This window comes from Sceloporus occidentalis, unplaced genomic scaffold (assembly GCF_023333645.1).
Source record: "Sceloporus occidentalis isolate IW3139 unplaced genomic scaffold, rSceOcc1.0.p SCAF_18, whole genome shotgun sequence".
Lineage (NCBI taxonomy): Eukaryota > Metazoa > Chordata > Lepidosauria > Squamata > Phrynosomatidae > Sceloporus > Sceloporus occidentalis.
In genome coordinates, this window is record NW_028316998.1 from 7,324,260 (window position 1) to 7,347,420 (window position 23,161).

At 37.2% G+C, this 23,161-nt stretch overlaps 1 protein-coding gene across 1 annotated transcript in view; it reads right to left on the reverse strand.

Moving 5' to 3' along the window:
- Positions 1 to 816: 816 nt before the first annotated feature.
- Positions 817 to 23,161, reverse strand: part of LOC149302565 (F-box/LRR-repeat protein 7-like) — a 66,122-nt gene continuing 43,777 nt past the window's right edge. The window contains exons 2-3 of the mRNA XM_089482354.1: positions 3,966 to 4,577; positions 817 to 1,553 (exon numbers count right to left, since the gene is read on the reverse strand). Coding sequence (XP_089338480.1) covers positions 817 to 1,553; positions 3,966 to 4,563 — 1,335 coding nt within the window. The 5' untranslated portion in view covers positions 4,564 to 4,577. The remainder of the gene's footprint in view (positions 1,554 to 3,965; positions 4,578 to 23,161) is intronic.

The following is a 23,161-nucleotide window of genomic DNA, read 5'->3' on the forward strand; positions in this document are numbered from 1 at the left end:
TTCTGCAGCTGCTGGATCATATCTTATCTCATGTAGTATATGTGGATCTTTCATGATGACTGAGGCTTGATTTATCTGTTTCTGCTAATATGAAGATAACATCTACTAAATACCAGCAGTGTAGCTGCACTCTGTAGTATGGGCCCCAGCTGCTATTCACCCACTGTGGCCCTAGCACCCAGCATGTGAGCAGCAAGCTGTAGAAAAGTGTCAATCATCATAGTGTTCTGCGGAACTCATAGAATTTAGAAACACTCACAGCTTCGATTTGTTATCATAAAAAGTCTCCACTTATAGCTACTCTGCTTCGCAGATACTAACTCATCATGTTACAGATGAAAATAAGTGATATTTTTAATTAGCACGTTTCACACAACATACAAAATGTTCAGCAATAAACAGAAAAATGTTTCATGTTACATAATGGTATTCAAAGGTATGGGAAAGAAAAAAAAACAAACAACTCTTTTACTTTCATCTGCATATATACGCCATACACATACTTTATGCATTAATGGAATAATGCATGTTCATTATGCATCTGAAGCTAAATATTTCAGTTGTAGACAAAAATAATTATAAAAAAGACATTTGTTTGCATATCAGACATTACAAAAAGCTGAACCCGCTAGGGATAATTTGTTACTTGTGTATTTACGCTTTAACTATTTATTATAGAAAACATACATACAGTTCTCTAAAATTAACCCTCTGGGTACCAGAAGGATTAAGTCATTCACTTGCATACAACTTGTTTCAAAACCATTTGGCACACAAAGGGTTATGGCAAGAACAATGACAACGGTAAATGCTCACTTAGAAAAAGGCAGGATTGGTATGTTCAATGATACAGCGCTTGCAGTGGCGTTTGACAAACCGGAGAGCATCTACAGAGACTTCACAATCCTGTACATTTAACATCTGAAGGTCAAAGCAATTGGCAGCAACAATTTGTAGCCCCTGGCCCGTGATGCTCTCACAAGACTTCAGACTCAGACGTTTTAAGTTAAAACAGTTCAAGGCCAAGAACTCCAAGCCAATATCAGATACTAGAGGGCACTTCCCAATATCTAAAGATTTGAGTTTTGTGCAATTTTTTGCTAGGTATTCCACACCATGATCTGTGATACCTTCACATCCTCGTGCATTGAGGTAGCGCAGCTTACTGCAGTACTTGGCAATGTATCGGATGCCCACATCTGTTATCCGGCCACAGTGGGCTATGCTTAGGTACCGCAGACGTGACTCCAGCTTGGCGATCTCACGCATACCAAAGTCACTTACAAAGCGGCAGTCGCTTACACTCAGTTCCTTGATAGATGTACAATAGATCATGATGTATCGGAGACCTTCATCTGTAATGCGTATGCAGCGACGTAGGTATAGGTGAGTTAGTTGGGTACAGTGTGCTGCAATTGTATGTAGACCCTCATCCTCTAATACGAAGCAATCTGTCATGTCCAAGTATCGAATAGAGATCTGTTTTCCATGCATTGGAGACAGCTTGATGGAAGCTTCACGGGTTAAACTAATACATGTCACTTTAGAACAACCTGTAAAGGGAAAGATGTACAAAAGACATTATAACAAATTCTGGAAGTTTAATAAAGAAAATGGTTACAATTCGCTAAAGAAAGGCAAAATATAAAAAAATATTAAAATAGAACACATTAGGATACTTGATATCATCATATAAAATTGAATAAAATATATAATAATTCTATGATAATGTGTGAAAACCTACTTATGAATCTAATTTTATTTGGGAGTTCAAACTAGGCCTAGGCAGGGGTTAAGGACCTTGTGGATCAATTTGGGAAACATTTGTGAATAAACATATTATTCATGTATGTATCTCAGTAGGGATATGATAACGTTATCCAAATACGTACAGGGAAAATACAAACTGTAATTGATGGGCTTCAGTCTTTTTAAGCCTAAATTACAATTTCTGTAAATGAATTAGTAAATAATATTCTGCAAAAAGGTAAGCCACCAATGAAGACTATTTGTGAGGTATGTCCTATTATCATACAGAGGACCACCATGAAAGGCCATGGGACCAATGTCAGTTTCTCTAGAAGCTGAAAATAGTAAATATTACCTTCTTACTCTGCTTCTATAATCTGAATCTTCAAATCAGTCCAAAATAAACTGGCTTTTTACACAACAAAATCAACTGTAGATTTTATTGGCATGCTGCAAACTCCAGCGATCTACTCGCCTTTAGGGAGTCCTAAAAAATCACCACTACTTCGGCTAAAGCCACTGGTTCTAGTTAAATGTTTCAAATGAATTAAGAAGTATGGCAAACGCTGCCCTGCAGCATCTGTTAATTTTAAAGTCTTTCAACCAGATAAATGGATTGATAAAATTCAATTGTAGTTTTATCTCTGGACACATCTTACTCAAAAAGCACATGATAACTGTTTCTCATATACAGCAAAACAGCTAAAAATCATTAGGCATGAATGGTACACGGTGAGAGGTAATGTGGGGGCACAATACTTTAGCACTAAGGCATTTTTTTATGACACTATACCCCGTTTCAGTCAGGTTACTTTAATATGCCATCTGAATGTCACTGTATCTATGTCATTCCAATTTCCTGGGCGGTCAGCAGGGGCAGATTTGCTCAGGGGGCAATTGCGGGGTAACAGAGGGGGTGAGTAAGTCAGAGGGTAAGGGGCAAGTAAGCATGTATGTATATATGAGTGCATTCATGTACAGTATGTACAGTATGTTAGAATGAGGGTGTATGCATGTATGTGTTAGCATGTATGTATGTATGTATGTATGTATGTGTGTGTGTGTGTGTGTGTGATCATGAATGTGTAAGTGTGCATGTAAGGCAGTATGTATTAGCATGTGTTTGTGCAAGTATGTGTGCGTAAATATGTGTGCCAGTGTGTATGTGAGGGAAGCAAGGGGAAGATGGCACCAGCCCTTCACTAGTTCAGAATTATATGCTACTAAAGCTAAGCATGAGTCTTTCGAATTATCATTTATTCCATCTTGGATTTCTTTTAATGTTTAAACATAAAAATAATATTTTACTGTCCCCTGGCCAATAAGTGCTGGAGTAGTATCATTTTTGTATGAGATATCTCTTAATACGTTTAGTAACCAGCAACCTTTTGGAAGCTTAATTTTGTATTGAGGGAATCAAACAAGGGTAAGCATCAATGGACTATATGAAGGACATTTCGCTAATTGTCCCACATACACCAGCGACTTCCACAAGGCATGTAACAGACTCTGGAATCTGCGTAGGGACTCTTTCCCTACCCCTGGTGCCAAATTAGGGCTGAACATCCTTATGTATAATATGGAGGCATAAATTACCCAAAATACCTGCTGTTGGCCAAGAAAGGTTTCCTTGTGGCCAGTGATGCATTTATGGAGGTCGATAACCTAACCCTTGTTAAAAAGCTTTATGTCAACAATAGTAAATAATGTATTAAGTAAAAAAAAAAAAGTATTTCTAGCTTCACCACAAGTAACTGTTAGTGTAAAAGCTTCCTTTGAACTATAATGCTCTGCTATGTCTGAAAGAACAAAGACTTGCTGTACAGAAGTGTCCCAAAAGTTTGTGCTACTTAACTTGAGATTTAATAGGATACTGTAATGGAAAAACCAAGACACTATAGGCCAGAAGTTTAGCTAGCACAGCCATGTGTCTCTTGGGAAGGCAGACGTACGGTTATCCAAAGGTCTGTTGTTCGCTATTCTAAATTCTACTATTCATATTAAAGTAACAGAATAAAATACAGGTTTAATAAAAACAACTTAGTTCCTTGTGCTTCTTTATCACTGTTGAAGAACAGCTTCACTTTGCTAGTGTTGTGCATGTTCTTGTTTGAATATATATTGTATTGTAATTATAGATCGATACAGTAGACAAAATAGATAAATAATTTGTGAAAGTTAAAGGGTTTGACCATTTAAGTTGATTACTTCTTTACCTGATACATCTAAATGCTCCAAATTTGGACATAATGATACCACATCAAACACTGCTTCATTGGAGATGTTGTAACAGCCAGAAACCTCAAGTCTTCTCAGTTCTGGGCAGCACTGTGCGATTATATAAAGTCCTCTATCTGTAAGCCGCCTGCAGCCACTAACAATTACTGTCTCCAACATGAGACAGACGTTGGGGGTGTCTTGACAAAGTCTTCGGGTCAGTATTTTTAACGCCCTGTCCACATTTATTGTTTCACCAGTCAATCTAATAGTCCTCCATAGTCGGGGATCCCATGCTAGGTTATACCATCGTCTGCAAACTCGAGCACAGCGGCATAGCTGATTTGTGGGTAGGAAAGAAAAAATTTGGATGATACATTGGTCCGGCAATCGGTCAATGTTTGCCTGCTCTTTTTGATGCTTAGAAGCGAGACGTATGAGAGGATGGGTCAGGCGTGTTGGTGGTGGGGAATGAACTATTGCCACTGTTTCCCCAGTGATTGACGATGATGAAGTGGATGATCCTCTACCGTTCTGAAAGCCATGTATATTCTGCGGATATATGAGTGCGGGGCTCGGAGTACTGAGCGTTCGCATGCTCAAGTCGGAGTCTGGAAGGAACATAACACAAAAAATGTTAGCATGCGAACAGCAAATGAAAAAATACATACACACACAGTTTGAGGTAATTAAATCTCCTCAAAGCTGTACTTAAAAATATAGATGGAAAATTCTTCATATTCATTTTTTCTGTGGTAGCTACATTTAGTAACATTTCTAATAGTGACAGAAACATAAAGATCACCCAGAATATGACAAGTTATTTTTAATACATCATAGCATTTAAATAAGACATTTTGCAGTCACTGGAGTTCAGTGACAGAACTCCTCAAAACATAAACACATATTTAGCAATGCTCCCATTAAAATACAGTATATTTGTGTCATAGAGACTTAACAACTATGAATGAGGTCAGTGGGTTCACAAACTTGGGTAGTATTATGTCTAGATGTACAACCATAGTGTTAGATTGCTAAAAGACCAGTGTCTTAGAGCAGAGGATTCTGGATCTGTCACGAATATAAAGTGTCTTCTGTTCTTAAAGCCCATCTCCTGGTGACCTAGTAAGAGAATCAATTAGATCTACAGAAATATAGATCTATTATTCAAAAATTGGAGATCCCACTTTTAGTAATGGCTCTCTGCATTTATAAATAAATGTTGTGATATGACTGTGTCAAATCTGTAGCTAAATGACACATAGGAAACATGAACAGTATGCATTTAACTGCAGTAAAGAAAGCAAGTGTTTTCATAAACACCGTTTTGATCACCTCACAGTGATTTTGTTGTCAAACTGTCAGTAGAAGGTAAATTCCACTGATTTATTTTCATGATCTTTGTGACAGCCATTAGCATTAAATGGGGACGTTTCCCATGTGTGCACAAACTAACATAGTATATATTGAAAAGATTATGTCTGTAAACATCTTTAAGCCTCCAGAGCTATCATCTGGTTTACAACACCATAACTCTTCTGGTCAAACAGCCCTTCTGGGTGGTCAGTCAACTGTGGAATTCAGTGATTGCTCAACTTAAGACACGGCTTGTCAGACACATGCCAAATACATCATCCTCTACTTCTTCAGTTTGCTAATTATGATCACTAGATTACCTGATTTGAGTTCAATCAGAAAAATACATAAATCAGATTCCAGAGCTTAAATATGAAAATCTATGAGAAAAATTACTAAAATGATCTTTGATAAACTGTTACATTGCAACATAGTGAGTTCTCAGAATTTCAAGAATAAGGTCCACTTTAGAAACAAATTGGATGTCCTAGTTAATAAGTACAAGTTATTCATTAAAAAAAAATGCAAAATAACTAATCTTAAATTCTGGAAATATAAGAATCTGCCCTATTTAAGAAATGATTGTCTCCAGCTTTTAATGTTTCACATTTTTATCAACTCATGGACCACCAGGGAAGGGCATGGGGACCTATAGTAAATCATATCTTTCAAAATATGAAATGTTTAAAAAGGAAGACTTTAATTTTAAGGGCTGTGGTTAGAAGCATAGTTTTACTCTGCAAGGACTCCTCAAATAGTTTTCTGTCAACCTCCTTGCATTGAAGGTTGCAAAAAAGAGAAGCATGGATGGCACAGGTAGGCTGTTTTTGGGGCAGAGGTGGCACAGACAGGCTGTTTTTGGGGCAGAGGTGGCACAAGGAGGCTGCTTAAGGGGCAGTGGCGGCACAGGCAGGGTGCTTACGGGGCAGTGATGGTACAGGCAGGCTGTTTCAGGGGCAGAGATGTCACAGGTAGCCTGTTTGGGGGAAGAGATGGCACAGACAAGCTGCTTGGGGGTAAAATATGGCACAGACATGCTGTTTTGGTGTTGCGTATGGGCACATGAGATCAACCAGGCAAAAAAATATTTAGTTATTTTGTAGCGGTTAAATATGTGTATTTATAAAAAATAAATAAAGCAACAGTTAAGTATGCATGTGTTGTTCAGTGGCAAGTGTGTCCCGAAATATCAGCAAAGTAAATACAACTACTAAAGAGTTGTAAAAATCCAGCACCAAAGCAGCCATTTGAGGTAAAACACTGGCTTTGCATTATTTGATTGATTTACAAGTACATCATTTTTGGAAACCACAGTTTTCCATAAAACAATGGAGCCAGACAAGCAGATTGTCAACAAAAGACTAAATGTAAATACCGTATCGAAGACATTGCAGGAAGTGCAGTTAAACTATAATGAGCTGTTTTTGGACCATCATTTGAACTTTTGGAACACAATGAACTTCATTGCAATTTCTGTTAAATGAATCATGGATTAGCGTAATGCATGCTTCACTACTTCCAAATGTTCTCATTAAATATTGGTATTTTTAATAGTCATCTCTAAACCCATTAAGCAATTTGAATATCAGAATGGCAAGAATAAGTTTAAAGTAGATTTTCTTGACTTTGAGGCTTGCATGCTACAGACCTCAGAGTTCAACCCCATTAAGGGTTCCCTGGGGAGCTGGGATTGGCAAATTTTAAGATTCTAGGTTGGGCTAAAATAATATAATTTTTCAAACAATTACCGGTATATACAATATTATATAATTAAAGCTGCAAGATAACTGGAAACATTATCTGCTTGGGTAAAATATATATGATTAGCTATAATTATTTGGTTCTATTTTTTAATGTTGAACTTTGTGGAATTGTCATTTTAACCTAAATTACTATGTTACAATATTATATTATTTACAGAATGTGATTCATTTGTGGCCAGTGGTGTAAACTGAATCTACACAAAACCATAGAAAATTATAGAGGCAAAAAAGGTCTAATATTCATATTGCACATGTTTGCCAGGTACTGGGTATCTAGAAATAAGCCCTTTAATACCTTTCATTTGGAAGGAAAAAAGGAGTATAAAGTGGATTAAGCAACTGTCTAGGGCCCTTATTAATCTGTAGTGCCCAATTAGACCATGGAATACAATTAACTTTAATAGCGTGATACAGATTTTTTTTTAAAAAAGTATGACTGAGATATATTTTATAATAACTTATTTTATAATAAAAGAGCCCATAAAAAGTTAGAACTGCCCCATAATACTATAAAACTTAGACTTCTATAGACTCATACAATTCATTTTTCACAGTGGCCATCTACTGGCTGTAGTTGTATATGATGCCATTGTGTAAACACACAAGGACTTTTGAAGATCTATGTCAGAAAGGGCAACAATCTCTACTCAATGTACTCACAACAGTGCCTGTGAGGGACATCCTGGAAGGGGAAGAGAAACAGATGAAGGGATACTACCATTACTAAGGCCTTCAGTGGCATCATTTCCTCAACAACTGCATCTCACATGACAATGTATATCAGACCAAAACCTTACCGAAATAAAGATGAATGGCTAACTTGTTTAATATTTCTTGAAATAATGAATTAACATAATTGCTTAGGGAAAGTAAAATATTGTACAATGTTTTGGAAAACTATTCTTGCGTTGTAACAAACACAGACCTCAGTTGTTTATTGTTTACATGGTGATCACTAAAGAAAGTAAGCAATTGTTGATTGTTTTATATTTGCATGCAAGCAATGGAATGAAAATTGAAAGGGGAAAGCAAGGCGAGCTAGATTCTGAGAGATGGGCCATGTAGACATGGCCATGTGAACATGTGCATACTTAAACATGTTTACATGTGTATATATACATACATGTATATGTACACAAAAATATTACTGTTACAAAAACATGGATACATTTTTGTAATAAAGTATAAAGTGTATGTATAAAGTCTGTAAGTATTCTTTTTCAGACAGCTTTATCATTAGAGTTACATTATGTGCTAAATACCTCTTAAAATGCAAGCTAGCCTGTTTTACAGATCAGAGATTGTGGGGACATATTATTTTCCACTGGTTGTGGAGAAGTAAACCAAGTTTTGTAATGTCTGATAACAAATAGCTGTGGCTCCAACAAGTATTTAGCAGAAGGAAACATGGATAATATTGTCAAGAGGCATGCTGTCAGTCGAGGCAGGACTAATAATATATGGTGTATATGAGACTAAGAGACGGGCCAAGTGACCTGAACTGCATCAAAGCTTTCTGTAATCTGAGGACAGTAACAATTCCCATCTATCCCATTGCCTTACACATCTTGATACACATTTGCTTTAACTAAAGCATTCTTAATATGGGAGCAACTTAAATGTATGGCTGGTGAGCTCTGCAATGATTCAATGTTTACAGGGACCCTACAGAAATAGTGATAGAAACATGAAACTTGACGGTAGATAAGAACCATTCAGCCCGTTTAGTCTGTCGCTTTTTCCTAAATTAAAGACTCAAACCTTATTGGTCCTTGGCCTTGCCTTAGGTTCAGGCTAGCCATATGCCTAACCCATGCATGTTTAACTGCCCTTGCTGTGTTACCCTCTACCAGAACATTGTTGTTTCCCGTATCTACCACCCTCCCAGTAAAGTAAAACTTTCTTACCTTACATCTAAGCCTTTGACCCTTTAGATTTAGAATATGGCCTTGCGTTCTAACATTTCTCCTTTGAAATAAACTCTCCTCCTGTACTTTGCTAAATCCATTTATGTATTTCAACCTTTCTATTACATCCTCTCTCTCCCTTCTGTCCTCCAAGCTATACATATTGATACTTAATGTTCCCTTACATTTTTTTCATCTTGCAAAATAGTCACTATTTAGTGTTACATTCTGTGGAATTCTGAAGCAATGTTAGAAATATTGAGCTATCACCATGGAAACCAAAGGACAACACCTGTTAATGTCTATTTTTATGATTATTATTATTGTTTTAAATAGCACCATCATATTCCGACCTAACAATTTATATATAACATAACACGATGGCATACAGAAAAAACAGGTGAGGAGGGCCCTGCTCAATGAGCTTAGAATCTAGAGAAATATATAACAAAAATCCATACTTTCTAAAGTATAGTATTCTACAGATGGTCAGCTGTTATACTAACAGACTTCTTTCAATTTTTCCCCACTATGTGTTATAAAAAATAGGACTGTCTGTCATCTTTAAAAAATGTCTTTGGTTTCTATTCAAAATTAATCTTTCTCCATGTCATGCATATTCACACATTGGTACTAAAGGGGCATCAACCTTGTACAAGGTTATATATATACAGTATATACTGTATATTATTATACATATACATTATTATACATATATATATAGATATATATATATATTGCGCTAGACTTCATAGTCTAAAATGGGACAGAAATTAAATACAGGCAGCTCTCTAAACTAAGCTTGTAAGACTAATGTTTCAATAAAAAAGCGACCACAAACTATAAAATAATGTATATTTTTGTGGTGGAAAATGATACCTTTTACCTCTGGATTTGTTGAAAGGTCTACAACACCAACACCATTTCTTGGATGCAGTTATTAAATAAAATGTGTGACTTTACACTGGCCAGTTTAAATAGTAGGATTTCCAATAATATTGAAATTTCAGATCATTGAGATAACGTTTAAGTTTTAGCAGATAGTTAGGAATCCCCAAAGACCTACAATTAGAATTAGATCCTACATTCCAGATGTTTGATAATTCCTCAGTGTATACTGAGTTCCAAGTACTGGAGCTGGGCAGGTGTGATTTGTATCACCACAGAGTTAAAATGGATGTATTGAAAGACCATTCAAAAAGAACATCATAAAACCTCATGTAGTGGGCCTTCCATAATATATATCAGGTTTTGTTATGTATCAAACAATGTTTTCATTGTCTGTTCAGTATGTCCTGTGAAAAATACTCGAGCGCTGAGATATGTTCCCTTTGTACATAGACTTCGTCCAAACGCACAAATCTAAAAAATCTCATCTTGACAAACCAATGACATATGTTAAAAGAATCTCCAAGTGAGGGTGCATTGTTGCGCTGCAGAGCTCTGCAGTGCAAAGAAACACGGTTTGTTTATGTTCTCTCTATCATTCACTCTCTCCCTCTGTCTGACAGACCTGAGATCTCCCTGTTCTCTGGGGTCATCTCTCTCTTTCCTCTCTTCCTGCTCTTGCCAGATCCCCCCCCTCTGTTTCTTCCTTCCTCCTGACAAATCTATGTCTCTCACTTTCCTTTCTCCTCACAAATGTCTCTCCTTCATCTTCACCGACTCTCCTCTCTCTCTCTCTCTCTCTCTCTCTCCCTCCACCTGACATATCTCTCTCCCCCTCTACCACATCTTGGTAAATGTATTTCTCTCACTTTTAACAGATCCCTCTGTCTTTCCTTTTTGCCACATAGCGACCTCCTTCCTAACAGGTCCTTCTCTTGCTCCACTTCACATCCCTTATCACCTGCAATGAGCCTCATATTAAAAAGCTACTGCCCAGTACAAAGCTACACACATTCCCATTCGTAACTTAGATGGCTCCATCTCCTCCATCAAACCTGTTCACCTTCCTTCTATCTTTTTGTGGTGACCTTCATCTCCACAGCACCTCCACCACACTTATACAGAACACCATTGCAGACCCAGTATACAACACCATTTCCCTCCATGACCACTACTCAAGTTAGGATTCAAGTCCACTAGACTTCCAGCTACAGTCAGGGCTCCTGCTCTCCTACACAAGACCAGATTTTCTCTTCAACTAGGTCGCCACACACTGCCCATTATAACTGTCACTACAACCGTGAAGGCGCTAGAAGAACTTTCTCAAGCGCGCTCTCTATACATTTCTCATAATATACAGTAGGGTCATAACTTTAGCCATTTTTGGGACACACGCCATGTTCATATACTGCTGGCCAGTACATTTAAAGTGCTGCCCTGCAGTATGTAATATGTATGAACTAACAAAAGGTAACAGTAGGATTTGGTTGTCCTAGATAACTGCTATTACTACTTTTTGAATCATAATTATTTTTGAGTAAAGTGGGTGTTCTTTATAAGACATGGATAATATCTAACCAAATAGTTGACATGTTGAAAGAATTGTTACACATACTATGTGCATCTCATCCTCCATTTTAAGTAAACACAGCTTTTGTGATAATTATAATTGAACAGCTAGGCTTCTTCAAATTATCACTATTATTCAGTACTATATTAAGTACTACAAAGGTAATATGTAATTATATTTCCACTGTATATTTTTTTATTATATGTTTGGCTGCATCTTCAATAACATTTGGAAATGAAATGATGGTGACCATATGTTCTTCATAACACTGCCTGTGTAGATGACTTCAAATATATCATATCTTTCTACCCTGGTAACAATGTCTGCTATTTAAGAGTGCATACAGGAAATCCCCAGAGCTTGTCTCTTCTTAATAGGAATAAATACAAGGAGCAAAATGCCTTTCCAGAATGTAAACTTGGACCAGGTCCCCAGGATGTACAACAGAAGATTTGACAGGTTTTTCAAAACTAAGTTTCAGATAGATATACTTAGAGCACTGCTGCTAACTTGGCTGACCAAATTTATAAACTTCTGCACTCGGTTTATTAGTACCCTGTCTTTATAAGATACATTAGTCTCTGTTTAGAAAGGAATGGTGTTGGTCTTCTGAGACCTAACCACTAAAATTAGCTCTGTGTAAAACTATAATTAACTCTGCTGTATTTAGTTTAATCACATTATCTTTAGAGATAAATGACTTGCATGAAGCAAGCTTCACAAAATCTTATGGTTAACCAAAATACTGGTAGAAGTGGTTCAGGAACACAATGGCAACCCCAAGTGTATAGCTTGAAGATTTCATTGGCCCAAGTGGAATGGCTTGGATGTGCTGGGCAGCTCCATTAATTTACTGTGTGTAAGTGTGTTAGTTCATGTGTGTGTAAATACGCTAGTATGTGTAAATACACTAGTGTGTGTAAGTATGTTAGTGTGTGTATAGAATGAGCTTGAGGGTCCCAAACGTACGTTTTGCAAGGAGGATGAGCAGCATGCACAGATTTCGCTCATGAAGCGTTCTAGCTTTAGCAAGTGCCAAAAGCACAAAATAGACACTTCAACTACGATTACACTGCTAACACATTGATTTCTATATGAAGATATATCTCTTAAATACATAATATAAGACATTACAACACTTCACAAATATATTTTTTTTTCAATGCAATTCCTTCTGAATACTTTGAAATGTCTACTGTGAAAAAAATTAATACCTTACTGAAGCTGGAAAATACAGTATAAACATCACTTGTCAAAATATAGTTTATACAAGTGGTAGCAATCAGCAATCCCCAACCATTGCTAGTTGCAGTCATTTGTGCCATAAATTCACCCTTCCCATTTACTCTCTTTCACTAATACACACCCAATTTAAACCCATACCTAAGCCATCATTTTTTTCCTTTAATTAGTAACTTAAATTAGTACACTGGAAGAGGACTGAAAGAATGTATTTCTTTAAAACTTAGTATATTACGCATACATTCTTTGGAATTGTAAGGTGTTTAGGTGGCTAAAACGATCAATTAAAAAATACAGTAATCATCTATTTTTCTCAATATAACCCTTTTCTGTCTGACACGTCACTTTTATTTGATAAAGCTGACCCTCCCAAATTATTAGAAACATTATTATAATGGTTAATTAACTTATGTGACAAGTCATTATACATAATATTTGAATACATTGAAGGGATAATATTTTGAAGGGTTTTGAGGTCACTGAGGATTGGGAATAACTAAGTGGAAGTCAAAGGAAAAAGAACATTGTACATAAAACTAGTTTTTTCTGATAAGCAAAATTAAACAACCATAAACAAAGGGGTTCATTTAAAATAAGTTCCTTACATTTATGAAAATAAATAAATAAAAAGTAATGCTTTAAAAGTGTTGTGTTTGTAAATTATTAGCCAATGGAAAGTATACTTTGTAGATTTATACAGAATGTGCTTCTCTAAATTCAAAAATTCAGTGTTAATAGAGGCACAGCACTATATAGGATTGTCATTGGGGGGCTTGACTTTATGTTTAGGTGTGTTGTACTGATTACACATGGACTTGTGGCCAAAAACATTTAGAAAGTGTGAAATGGTGCATTATTTAATTTTAGGAGTGAAATAATACATACTTAGGTTGTAATCTCATCAAGTTTCAGGAGATCTGTATGTACTTCAAAAATGATTGTCTCCTCTTTAAAGGAATTTATGTTATTTCTTTTAAATCTGATGCAGTTACAGAGATATGAGCAGTTCAAATTTTAGCCAGCAGAATAAAAAGATTTATATCATCAGAGAGCAGTATGGCCGAAATGTAAACCTCCCCCGGGTTAGCCCCCCCATATTAAATTTTTTTACAAAAGATCATGGCATTTGTTAGATCATTGTTAGATCAGGTTTGATCAACTGTTTTTTTCGTTAGATCTACTCTAAAATAGGCAATATTAACAATCTTTTTCAGGGGGGGCTAACCCGTAGCCAGCCCCCCCTCAACAAAAATTTCAACAAAATGTTACTGATTATGATAGCTCTATGTTAGATCAGGTTTGATCAGACAAAATTTTTGTTAGATCTAGTCTAATTACTGAGATATTGCATATTTAATGAGGGGGGGCTGGCCCCCCCTCAACTGAAATTTGGATTTTTTTTAATGGATCTTGGTAGATATTCGTTAGATCAGGTTAGATCAACAGTTTTTTTCGTTAGATCTACCACGCAGGAGGCGGTATTCACAATCCTATTTTGTGTGCGGGGGATGGGTACACATACGGTCTGGCCCCCCCTCAACTGAAATTTGGATTTTTTTTAATGGATCTTGGTAGATATTCGTTAGATCAGGTTAGATCAACTGTTTTTTTCGTTAGATCTACCACGCAGGAGGCGGTATTCACAATCCTATTTTGTGTGCGGGGGATGGGTACACATACGGTTTGGCCCCCCCTCAACTGAAATTTGGATTTTTTTTAATGGATCTTGGTAGATATTCGTTAGATCAGGTTAGATCAACTGTTTTTTTCGTTAGATCTACCACGCAGGAGGCGGTATTCACAATCCTATTTTGTGTGCGGGGGATGGGTATACATACGGTCTGGCCCCCCCTCAACTGAAATTTGGATTTTTTTTAATGGATCTTGGTAGATATTCGTTAGATCAGGTTAGATCAACTGTTTTTTTCGTTAGATCTACCACGCAGGAGGCGGTATTCACAATCCTATTTTGTGTGCGGGGGATGGGTACACATACGGTCTGGCCCCCCCTCAACTGAAATTTTGATTTTTTTTAATGGATCTTGGTAGATATTCGTTAGATCAGGTTAGATCAACTGTTTTTTTCATTAGATCTACCACGCAGGAGGCGGTATTCACAATCCTATTTTGTGTGCGGGGGATGGGTACACATACGGTCTGGCCCCCCCTCAACTGAAATTTGGATTTTTTTTAATGGATCTTGGTAGATATTCGTTAGATCAGGTTAGATCAACTGTTTTTTTCGTTAGATCTACCACGCAGGAGGCGGTATTCACAATCCTATTTTGTGTGCGGGGGATGGGTACACATACGGTCTGGCCCCCCCTCAACTGAAATTTTGATTTTTTTTTAATGGATCTTGGTAGATATTCGTTAGATCAGGTTAGATCAACAGTTTTTTTTGTTAGATCTATCACACAGGAGGCGATATTCACAATCCTATTTTGTGTGCGGGGGATGGGTATACATAGGGGCTGGCCCCCCCTCAACTGAAATTTGGATTTTTTTTAATGGATCTTGGTAGATATTCGTTAGATCAGGTTAGATCAACAGTTTTTTTCGTTAGATCTACCACGCAGGAGGCGGTATTCACAATCCTATTTTGTGTGCGGGGGATGGGTACACATACGGGCTGGCCCCCCTCAACTGAAATTTGGATTTTTTTTAATGGATCTTGGTAGATATTCGTTAGATCAGGTTAGATCAACTGTTTTTTTCGTTAGATCTACCACGCAGGAGGCGGTATTCACAATCCTATTTTGTGTGCGGGGGATGGGTACACATACGGTCTGGCCCCCCCTCAACTGAAATCTGGATTTTTTTTAATGGATTTTGGTAGATATTCGTTAGATCCGGTTAGATCAACAGTTTTTTTCGTTAGATCTATCACCCAGGAGGCGGTATTCACAATCCTATTTTATGTGCGGGGGATGGGTATACATACGGGCTGGCCCCCCCTCAACTGAAATTTGGATTTTTTAAAATGGATTTTGGTAGATATTCGTTAGATCCGGTTAGATCAACTGTTTTTTTTCCGTTAGATCTATCACGCAGGAGGCGGTATTCACAATCCTATTTTGTTTGTGGGGGATGGCAATACATACGGGTTGGCCCCCCCTCAACTGAAATTTGGATTTTTTTAAATGGATTTTGGTAGATATTCGTTAGATCCGGTTAGATCAACAGTTTTTTTCGTTAGATCTACCACGCAGGAGGCGGTATTCACAATCCTATTTTGTGTACGGGGGATGGGTATACATACGAGTTGGCCCCCCCCAACTGAAATTTGGATTTTTTGTAATGGATTTTGGTAGATATTCGTTAGATCCGGTTAGATCAACTGTTTTTTTCGTTAGATCTATCACACAGGAGGCGGTATTCACAATCCTATTTTATGTGCAGGGGATGGGTATACATACGGGCTGGCCCCCCCTTAACTGAAATTTGGAAAAAAAATTATGGATTTTGGTAGATATTCGTTAGATCTGGTTAGATCAACAGTTTGTTTCGTTAGATCTATCACCCAGTAGGCTGTATTCACAATCCTATTTTGTGTGCGGGGGGTGGGTATACATACGGGTTGGCCCCCCCTCAACTGAAATTTGGAATTTTTTTCATGTATTTTGGTAGATATTCATTAGATCCGGTTAGATCAACTGTTTTTTTTGTTAGATCTATCACACAAGAGGGGGTATTGACAATCCTATATAGTGTGCGGGGGGATGGGAATACATATGGGTTGTCCCTCCAACCGAAACAAACTGTTGATCTAACCAGATCTAACGAATATCTACCAAAATCCATAATTCTTTTTCCAAATTTCAGTTGAGGGGGGGCCAGCCCGTATGTATACCCATCCCCCCTCACATAAAATAGGATTGTGAATACCGCCTCCTGCGTGGTAGATCTAACGAAAAAAACAGTTGATCTAACCTGATCTAACGAATATCTACCAAGATCCATTAAAAAAAATCCAAATTTCAGTTGAGGGGGGGCCAGACCGTATGTGTACCCATCCCCCGCACACAAAATAGGATTGTGAATACCGCCTCCTGCGTGGTAGATCTAACGAAAAAAACTGTTGATCTAACCTGATCTAACGAATATCTACCAAGATCCATTAAAAAAAATCCAAATTTCAGTTGAGGGGGGGCCAGCCCCTATGTATACCCATCCCCCGCACACAAAATAGGATTGTGAATATCGCCTCCTGTGTGATAGATTTAACGAAAAAAACTGTTGATCTAACCTGATCTAACGAATATCTACCAAGATCCATTAAAAAAAAATCAAAATTTCAGTTGAGGGGGGGCCAGACCGTATGTGTACCCATCCCCCGCACACAAAATAGGATTGTGAATACCGCCTCCTGCGTGGTAGATCTAACGAAAAAAACAGTTGATCTAACCTGATCTAACGAATATCTACCAAGATCCATTAAAAAAAATCCAAATTTCAGTTGAGGGGGGGCCAGACCGTATGTGTACCCATCCCCCGCACACAAAATAGGATTGTGAATACCGCCTCCTGCGTGGTAGATCTAACGAAAAAAACTGTTGATCTAACCTGATCTAACGAATATCTACCAAGATCCATTAAAAAAAATCCAAATTTCAGTTGAGGGGGGGCCAGCCCCCCCTCATTAAATATGCAATATCTCAGTAATTAGACTAGATCTAACAAAAATTTTGTCTGATCAAACCTGATCTAACGTAGAGCTATCATAATCAGTAACATTTTGTTGAAATTTTTGTTGAGGGGGGGCTGGCTACGGGTTAGCCCCCCCTGAAAAAGATTGTTAATATTGCCTATTTTAGAGTAGATCTAACGAAAAAAACAGTTGATCAAACCTGATCTAACAATGATCTAACAAATGCCATGATCTTTTGTAAAAAAAATTAATATGGGGGGGCTAACCCGGGGGAGGTGAAATGTAACCCTATATGCTAGCAACACCAAATTATACTTTTTAGATATCATACTGGTTAATTGATTCCTATGAGTGTGATTCTCTGCAATACCTCACATTCATTGTGGCACTCAAGGGGTTAAGAGACACTAGCAATGTCAGACTATACTCATCTGGAACAAATCAACCTTTGAAACTGAACTATGTTATGCATTCATTTCATTAATATTTTAAAAATTGATGAGGCATAACAAAATATTCTGTTTCATATTTTATATTGTTATCATTTCTTTTTAAATATAGTAAACTATTCCTCTGTGGGTGCTAATTTACTTAAATATGTGTAGAATTTAGAGTGGGAGGGATATTCTCGACGCCAGTAAGAGAATTATGTCCAGACTAGTATTAAAAAAAAAAGGAGAGGATTGCAAGAAAAAAAAATTAGGAGTCCTAGGTACAAACTGGCTGAACTTATAGTCAAAATGAGTATTAACATTTCTGGTAAACACTGAATACATATTAGAATTGGCAATAAATGATAAATAAATGTCGCAGATTCATGAGGAAGAACACAACTAATGCAAACTAAAATGATTAAGTGGCTCCTTAAGGTTGAGGAACCTCCTTGAGGCTCTGATGCATATTGCTGTCTCATCAAACATGAGATTTTTGGAGAATGGAGAAAGCTCGACACCTAGGGCTTTGAGGACTAAATCACAATGAACTTCAAATAGTTTCGAAAATACCTTACATTTTTTCTTCCAAAGAAGACTACAATATTTTTATAGTTGCTTGTGGTCGTTTATAAAGAGGAATTCAGATGCAAAGTGAAACATGACATTTCATTGGCATAATTCACATAAACCCCCAAGGTGTTTTACAACATTTTCTGTACAGAGTAAACATACCTAGAATGCTTAAATATTCAGAAATGCCATATTTTCATTCTACTTTACATAAATCTTTTTTTTTAATGTTTCTAAAACTAGAAGGTACAGTACTGTGATTAGACTTACAATATTTTCCAGGCCTGGAATTATTGGGTATTCTAGAATCAATTTAGTACTGCATTATGCATTCTTCAGAAAAGAAAAGTATGGTTCAAGAATTACAATGAGCTAAATACATTTAAATTCATTCTCGAGCACTATCGGTCTTCCAAGGCATCAATCATTTAGTTGCGACACAAGCTGTTTTGTTTACAGGCACACTCCATTAGGCCCGATACAGAGATTATTACTGGGTGGCCTCACGTTGTGACAGGATATTGCTTATGTCGTGCTGGCAACATCACTTGCAATTAGCAAGTATATATATACATAGATTTGACTTGTAGTTATACTTTTATCTGTGTTCAGCTGGGATCAGCTAATTGACCCAGTGAGGCCATGTTGCTCTGTAGCTCTGGGAGGCCTAAAGTAAAAACCACTTCAACAAATTTAATCTATTCCTGTGAGCATTCTCGTGGTAATTCATATGGAGACACCGATTCCAAAAAGTGGGGTGTTATATATATATATATATATGGTTATTATAATATAACACATATGTTTTCTCTATATCACACCTGTAGCTAGCTAGTAAAGGAGAGAGGGCCTTGTATAGTCTACAAGGATCGAGGACTTTGCATACCATATAAGTGCATAGTTCAAAAATGTAAAAGCAGATTATTTAGGTTATCTGAATAAAAGCAGATGGAAAAGATGTTTCACTGCATTTACAATGACCTCATTTAGACAAGGATGGTTTTTTTCTGCACAAACATCAGTCTTCATAACTAGTGATAATGTACAAAACTGTATAGAGTCACCTTTAGCCCGTATCTGATTTCCCAGCAGGCAATGTACACACATAACCAAGTAAGTGTGATCAGATGTCTCCTTTAAGAGAGATCATGTATTAAAAAAAAATATTACGCAGGCCGGCAGAAATGATTTGAATGCAGCCCTGGAGAATACATATTCTAAAGCATCTCTTTTATTAAATCAGTTCAACTTAACCTACAATTCTATAGAGTTAAAGCTGGTGTCTGATCACAGGTAACCATACTTAGATGCTAATAAGTAATTGTGTTATTGGTTTCACAGTGTCACGGTTATAACTAATACTGTGTTCTGCAATAGTTATGCAACACAACTTGTTTCAGCTTACAGAAATGTTTTGCCCACGTGAAGTACAAGGACACAGTATGGGGACCCAAAGGATCTGTGTCTATTTCTAGATGAATAGTACTTTATTTAATAATGAACTTTAGTTCATATGTGACATTTCTTGTAGGAACACTTATGAGTAATTTCCTGGCTCATAGAAATAATACAATTACTGGCCCACAGAGACGCTTATAGGAATTTGTGTTAATATTCATTTTTTGTTTGTATTATCACATGGGGGTGCCTATTAAATAAAGTATGTACTTACCACAGTAAGTAAGTAAGTGCTGTGTAAACACTTTTGCAAATATATAGTAGTGTTGTGGTGGTTGGCAACAAAAAAACAGAAGCAGATGAAGTAACAGAAATTCTTTAGTGTGATATCATATTCGGTACCTTCAGTTACTAAGACAATAAAGCCATTTATTGGAGACCACCAATGATTGTCCATCCACAGTCCAACCCATGAAACATTTGCATCAGTAGGGAGGTAAAAGATGGAAACATGCCGCTTGTAGAGGCAGACACTTCATGTTACAAGCACACAAATAAAAGTGTGCATGAAAATGGCTGTAAGTGTGTGTGATGCAGGTGATCCATTCAGTCAGTGTCATCTTATCAAGTTTTACCTGTGCCCAATTCACAAAATACATAATATCTTCCTTTAAATTTTTGGTTGGTGGTGCTCTAGAGTTTGTGCTGAAAGGCACTTAGGATACATATTCATCTCAGGCTCTGATGATTATTAAGGATGGGTGTGCTTCATATGCTCATAGAGATACATGATGGTTCAGTCTATGAGTTGTTTCTCACTGGTGCCAGTAAGAACAATGTGTTGCTGTATTTTGTTAATATAGGAAAGTTTAAGTAAGCAATTTACTGGATAATATACAGTATTGTCTTGTAATAAAAATAAGAGGAAATATCTGTCCAGGACTATTACATTTGTTTTTTGTGTTGTTTTTATACTTCAGTTTTATAATGTAATAATATTTGTTAATATTAAGTGTATTTAATTTGTTATAGTAATAATATCCAAATAACCATGAAGGATAAATTATCCGCAATAACATTTGGATACATATTGATACAGAGCTATCTTTTTGCATTTTTTCTAGAGCAGGCAACAACTGATAATTTACTGTATTTATTTTGTTATTTGTCACGGGCTGTCACTTTGTGTCTTGCATTGGCAGTTTACTAGTGACCCTTGTAAAGAGGGTTATGTATGTATCTATTCTAATGTAGATTAGAAGAAAATAAATAAATGAAAATAAAAATAAAAATAGCATTTTAAACTTTCACTTAAATTACAGATTAGGGATTAGCGGCATTATATTTTGATACATTGTCATAGATGATTTAACTTTAATTTTGCATAACTCTTAATAATGAAAAGTTTGGAATCCCTTTATTTAGCATTCCATTAGGGAGCTTGTTCAGTACAAAGCATAACAAATGGACAAGTCAGATAATTTTGCCAAACTCAGTTATTTTAAACACTAAATAAAGTGGTTTTTTTCTGTTCATTTCCTATTGCTGCATATTTTAAAATGGTATGAATGAGAAGATCTAGACAGATAAATTTGGATTTGGACAAGTGAGTTAGATAATTTTAGGGCTGAAACAACGAATCGATAAAATCGATAATAATCGATAACGGAAATCGTTGTCGACGATTTCCGTTATCGATTAATCGAGTGATCGATTCGTTGTTGGAGCACTCGGCTCCTTTTACTTATCTCCGCGAGCGATCCCCGCTTCTGCTACATGCTCTGCAGTCTCCGCCTTCTTTTAGTTGCGTGACGGATGTGACGCGTTCCGGAGGTAAGTATTCTTCATGTCTGTGCGAATCGCTCTGTGCGAGTGGCTCCATTCGCACAGAGCGATTCGCGGGGGTGGGGGGGCAGGCCAGGGTAGGAGACTGAGTGCAGGGCAGAGTGGGGGTGGGGATGCAGGGCAGGGTGTGAGTGTGGGGGCAGGGCAGGAGACTGGGTGCAGGGCAGAGTGGGGTGGGGATGCAGGGTGTGAGTGTGGGTGCAGGGTGGGGTGGGGGTGCAGGGCAGGGTGTGAGTGTGGGTGCAGGGCAGAGTGGGTGCAGGGTGTGAGTGTGGGGGCAGGGTGTGAGTGTGGGGGCAGGGCTGGGTGCAGGGCAGAGTTGGAGACTGGGTGCAGGGGCACAGTGCAAAGTGCCAGGGCTGGGTGCAAAGTGCTGGGTGCAAAGTTCTGGGTGCAAAGTGCCAGGGCTGGGTGCAAAGTGCTGGGTGCAAAGTGCTGGGTGCAAAGTGCTGGGTGCAAAGTGCTGGGTGCAAAGTGCCAGGGCTGGGGCAAAGTGCTGAGTGCTGGGTGCAAAGTGCTGGGTGCAAAGTGCTGGGTGCAAAGTGCTGGGTGCAAAGTGCAAAGTGCTGAGTTCTGGGTGCAAAGTGCTGGGTGCTGGGTACTGGGTGCTGGGTACTGGGTGCAAAGTGCTGGGTGCAAAGTGCCAGGGCTGGGGCAAAGTTTCTTGAACAGTAATAGTCCACCTCTTTTCAGAATGTTTGGGGTTATTTTGTTTCATAAATATTGTGTTTGGGTTCTTGTACTTTGAAAATATTGTTTTTTATTACATCATAACAAAATAAGAATGTTAATGTAAATTTTAAGTTGTTTTTTAACATCCAGTTCATTAAATTATTTTAAATAAACGAAAAATTTGCATATTGTTTTTTTTTATCCGATTAATCGATTAATCGAAAAAATAATCGGCCAATTAATCGATTATTAAAATAATCGTTAGTTGCAGCCCTAGATAATTTAAGTTAATGCATTGAAATAAACGTACAAAATGTATATTAATTCATAATTCGTTCTTCTAAAATTTAGTAATTAATATGCAAATACATAGATACATGGATGGAGCTTAGAATAATTGGTTGTATTACAAAACAAAATGACTTGCCATTAACCACAAATATTACAGAAGCCCCCACCTAAATACAGAAAAAATAAAGGGTTAAGTTTAGATAATTTGGGCAACACAAAGCTGGGGCTAATGTTTGGTTATAACCATCTTCCTAAAACAGCAAGTTTTTAGAAGATCTATTTATTACTAAAACGTTTTGAACATGTATTGTCCTATTTTCCTACAAATATCAGCGTGTGTTGTACTGGATGGTATATCCAAAAGACATTAAATGTCTCAGCAAAGAAATGTATTTTAAATTCATTCTGCAAAAAAAAAATAAAAAAAAATAAATAAAAGAGTGATGGACGGATACGGCAAGGTTATTTGAGATTCTTTGCACATCTGCATCTCCAGAAAATTTTGCATATTTTACATTGAATATTAATCAGTTTGCATGCTAAAATGTATTGTAAGGACCAAAAGTGATGAAAGAAACAATATGTGTTTCTAAATCGAGTGCTTTAGG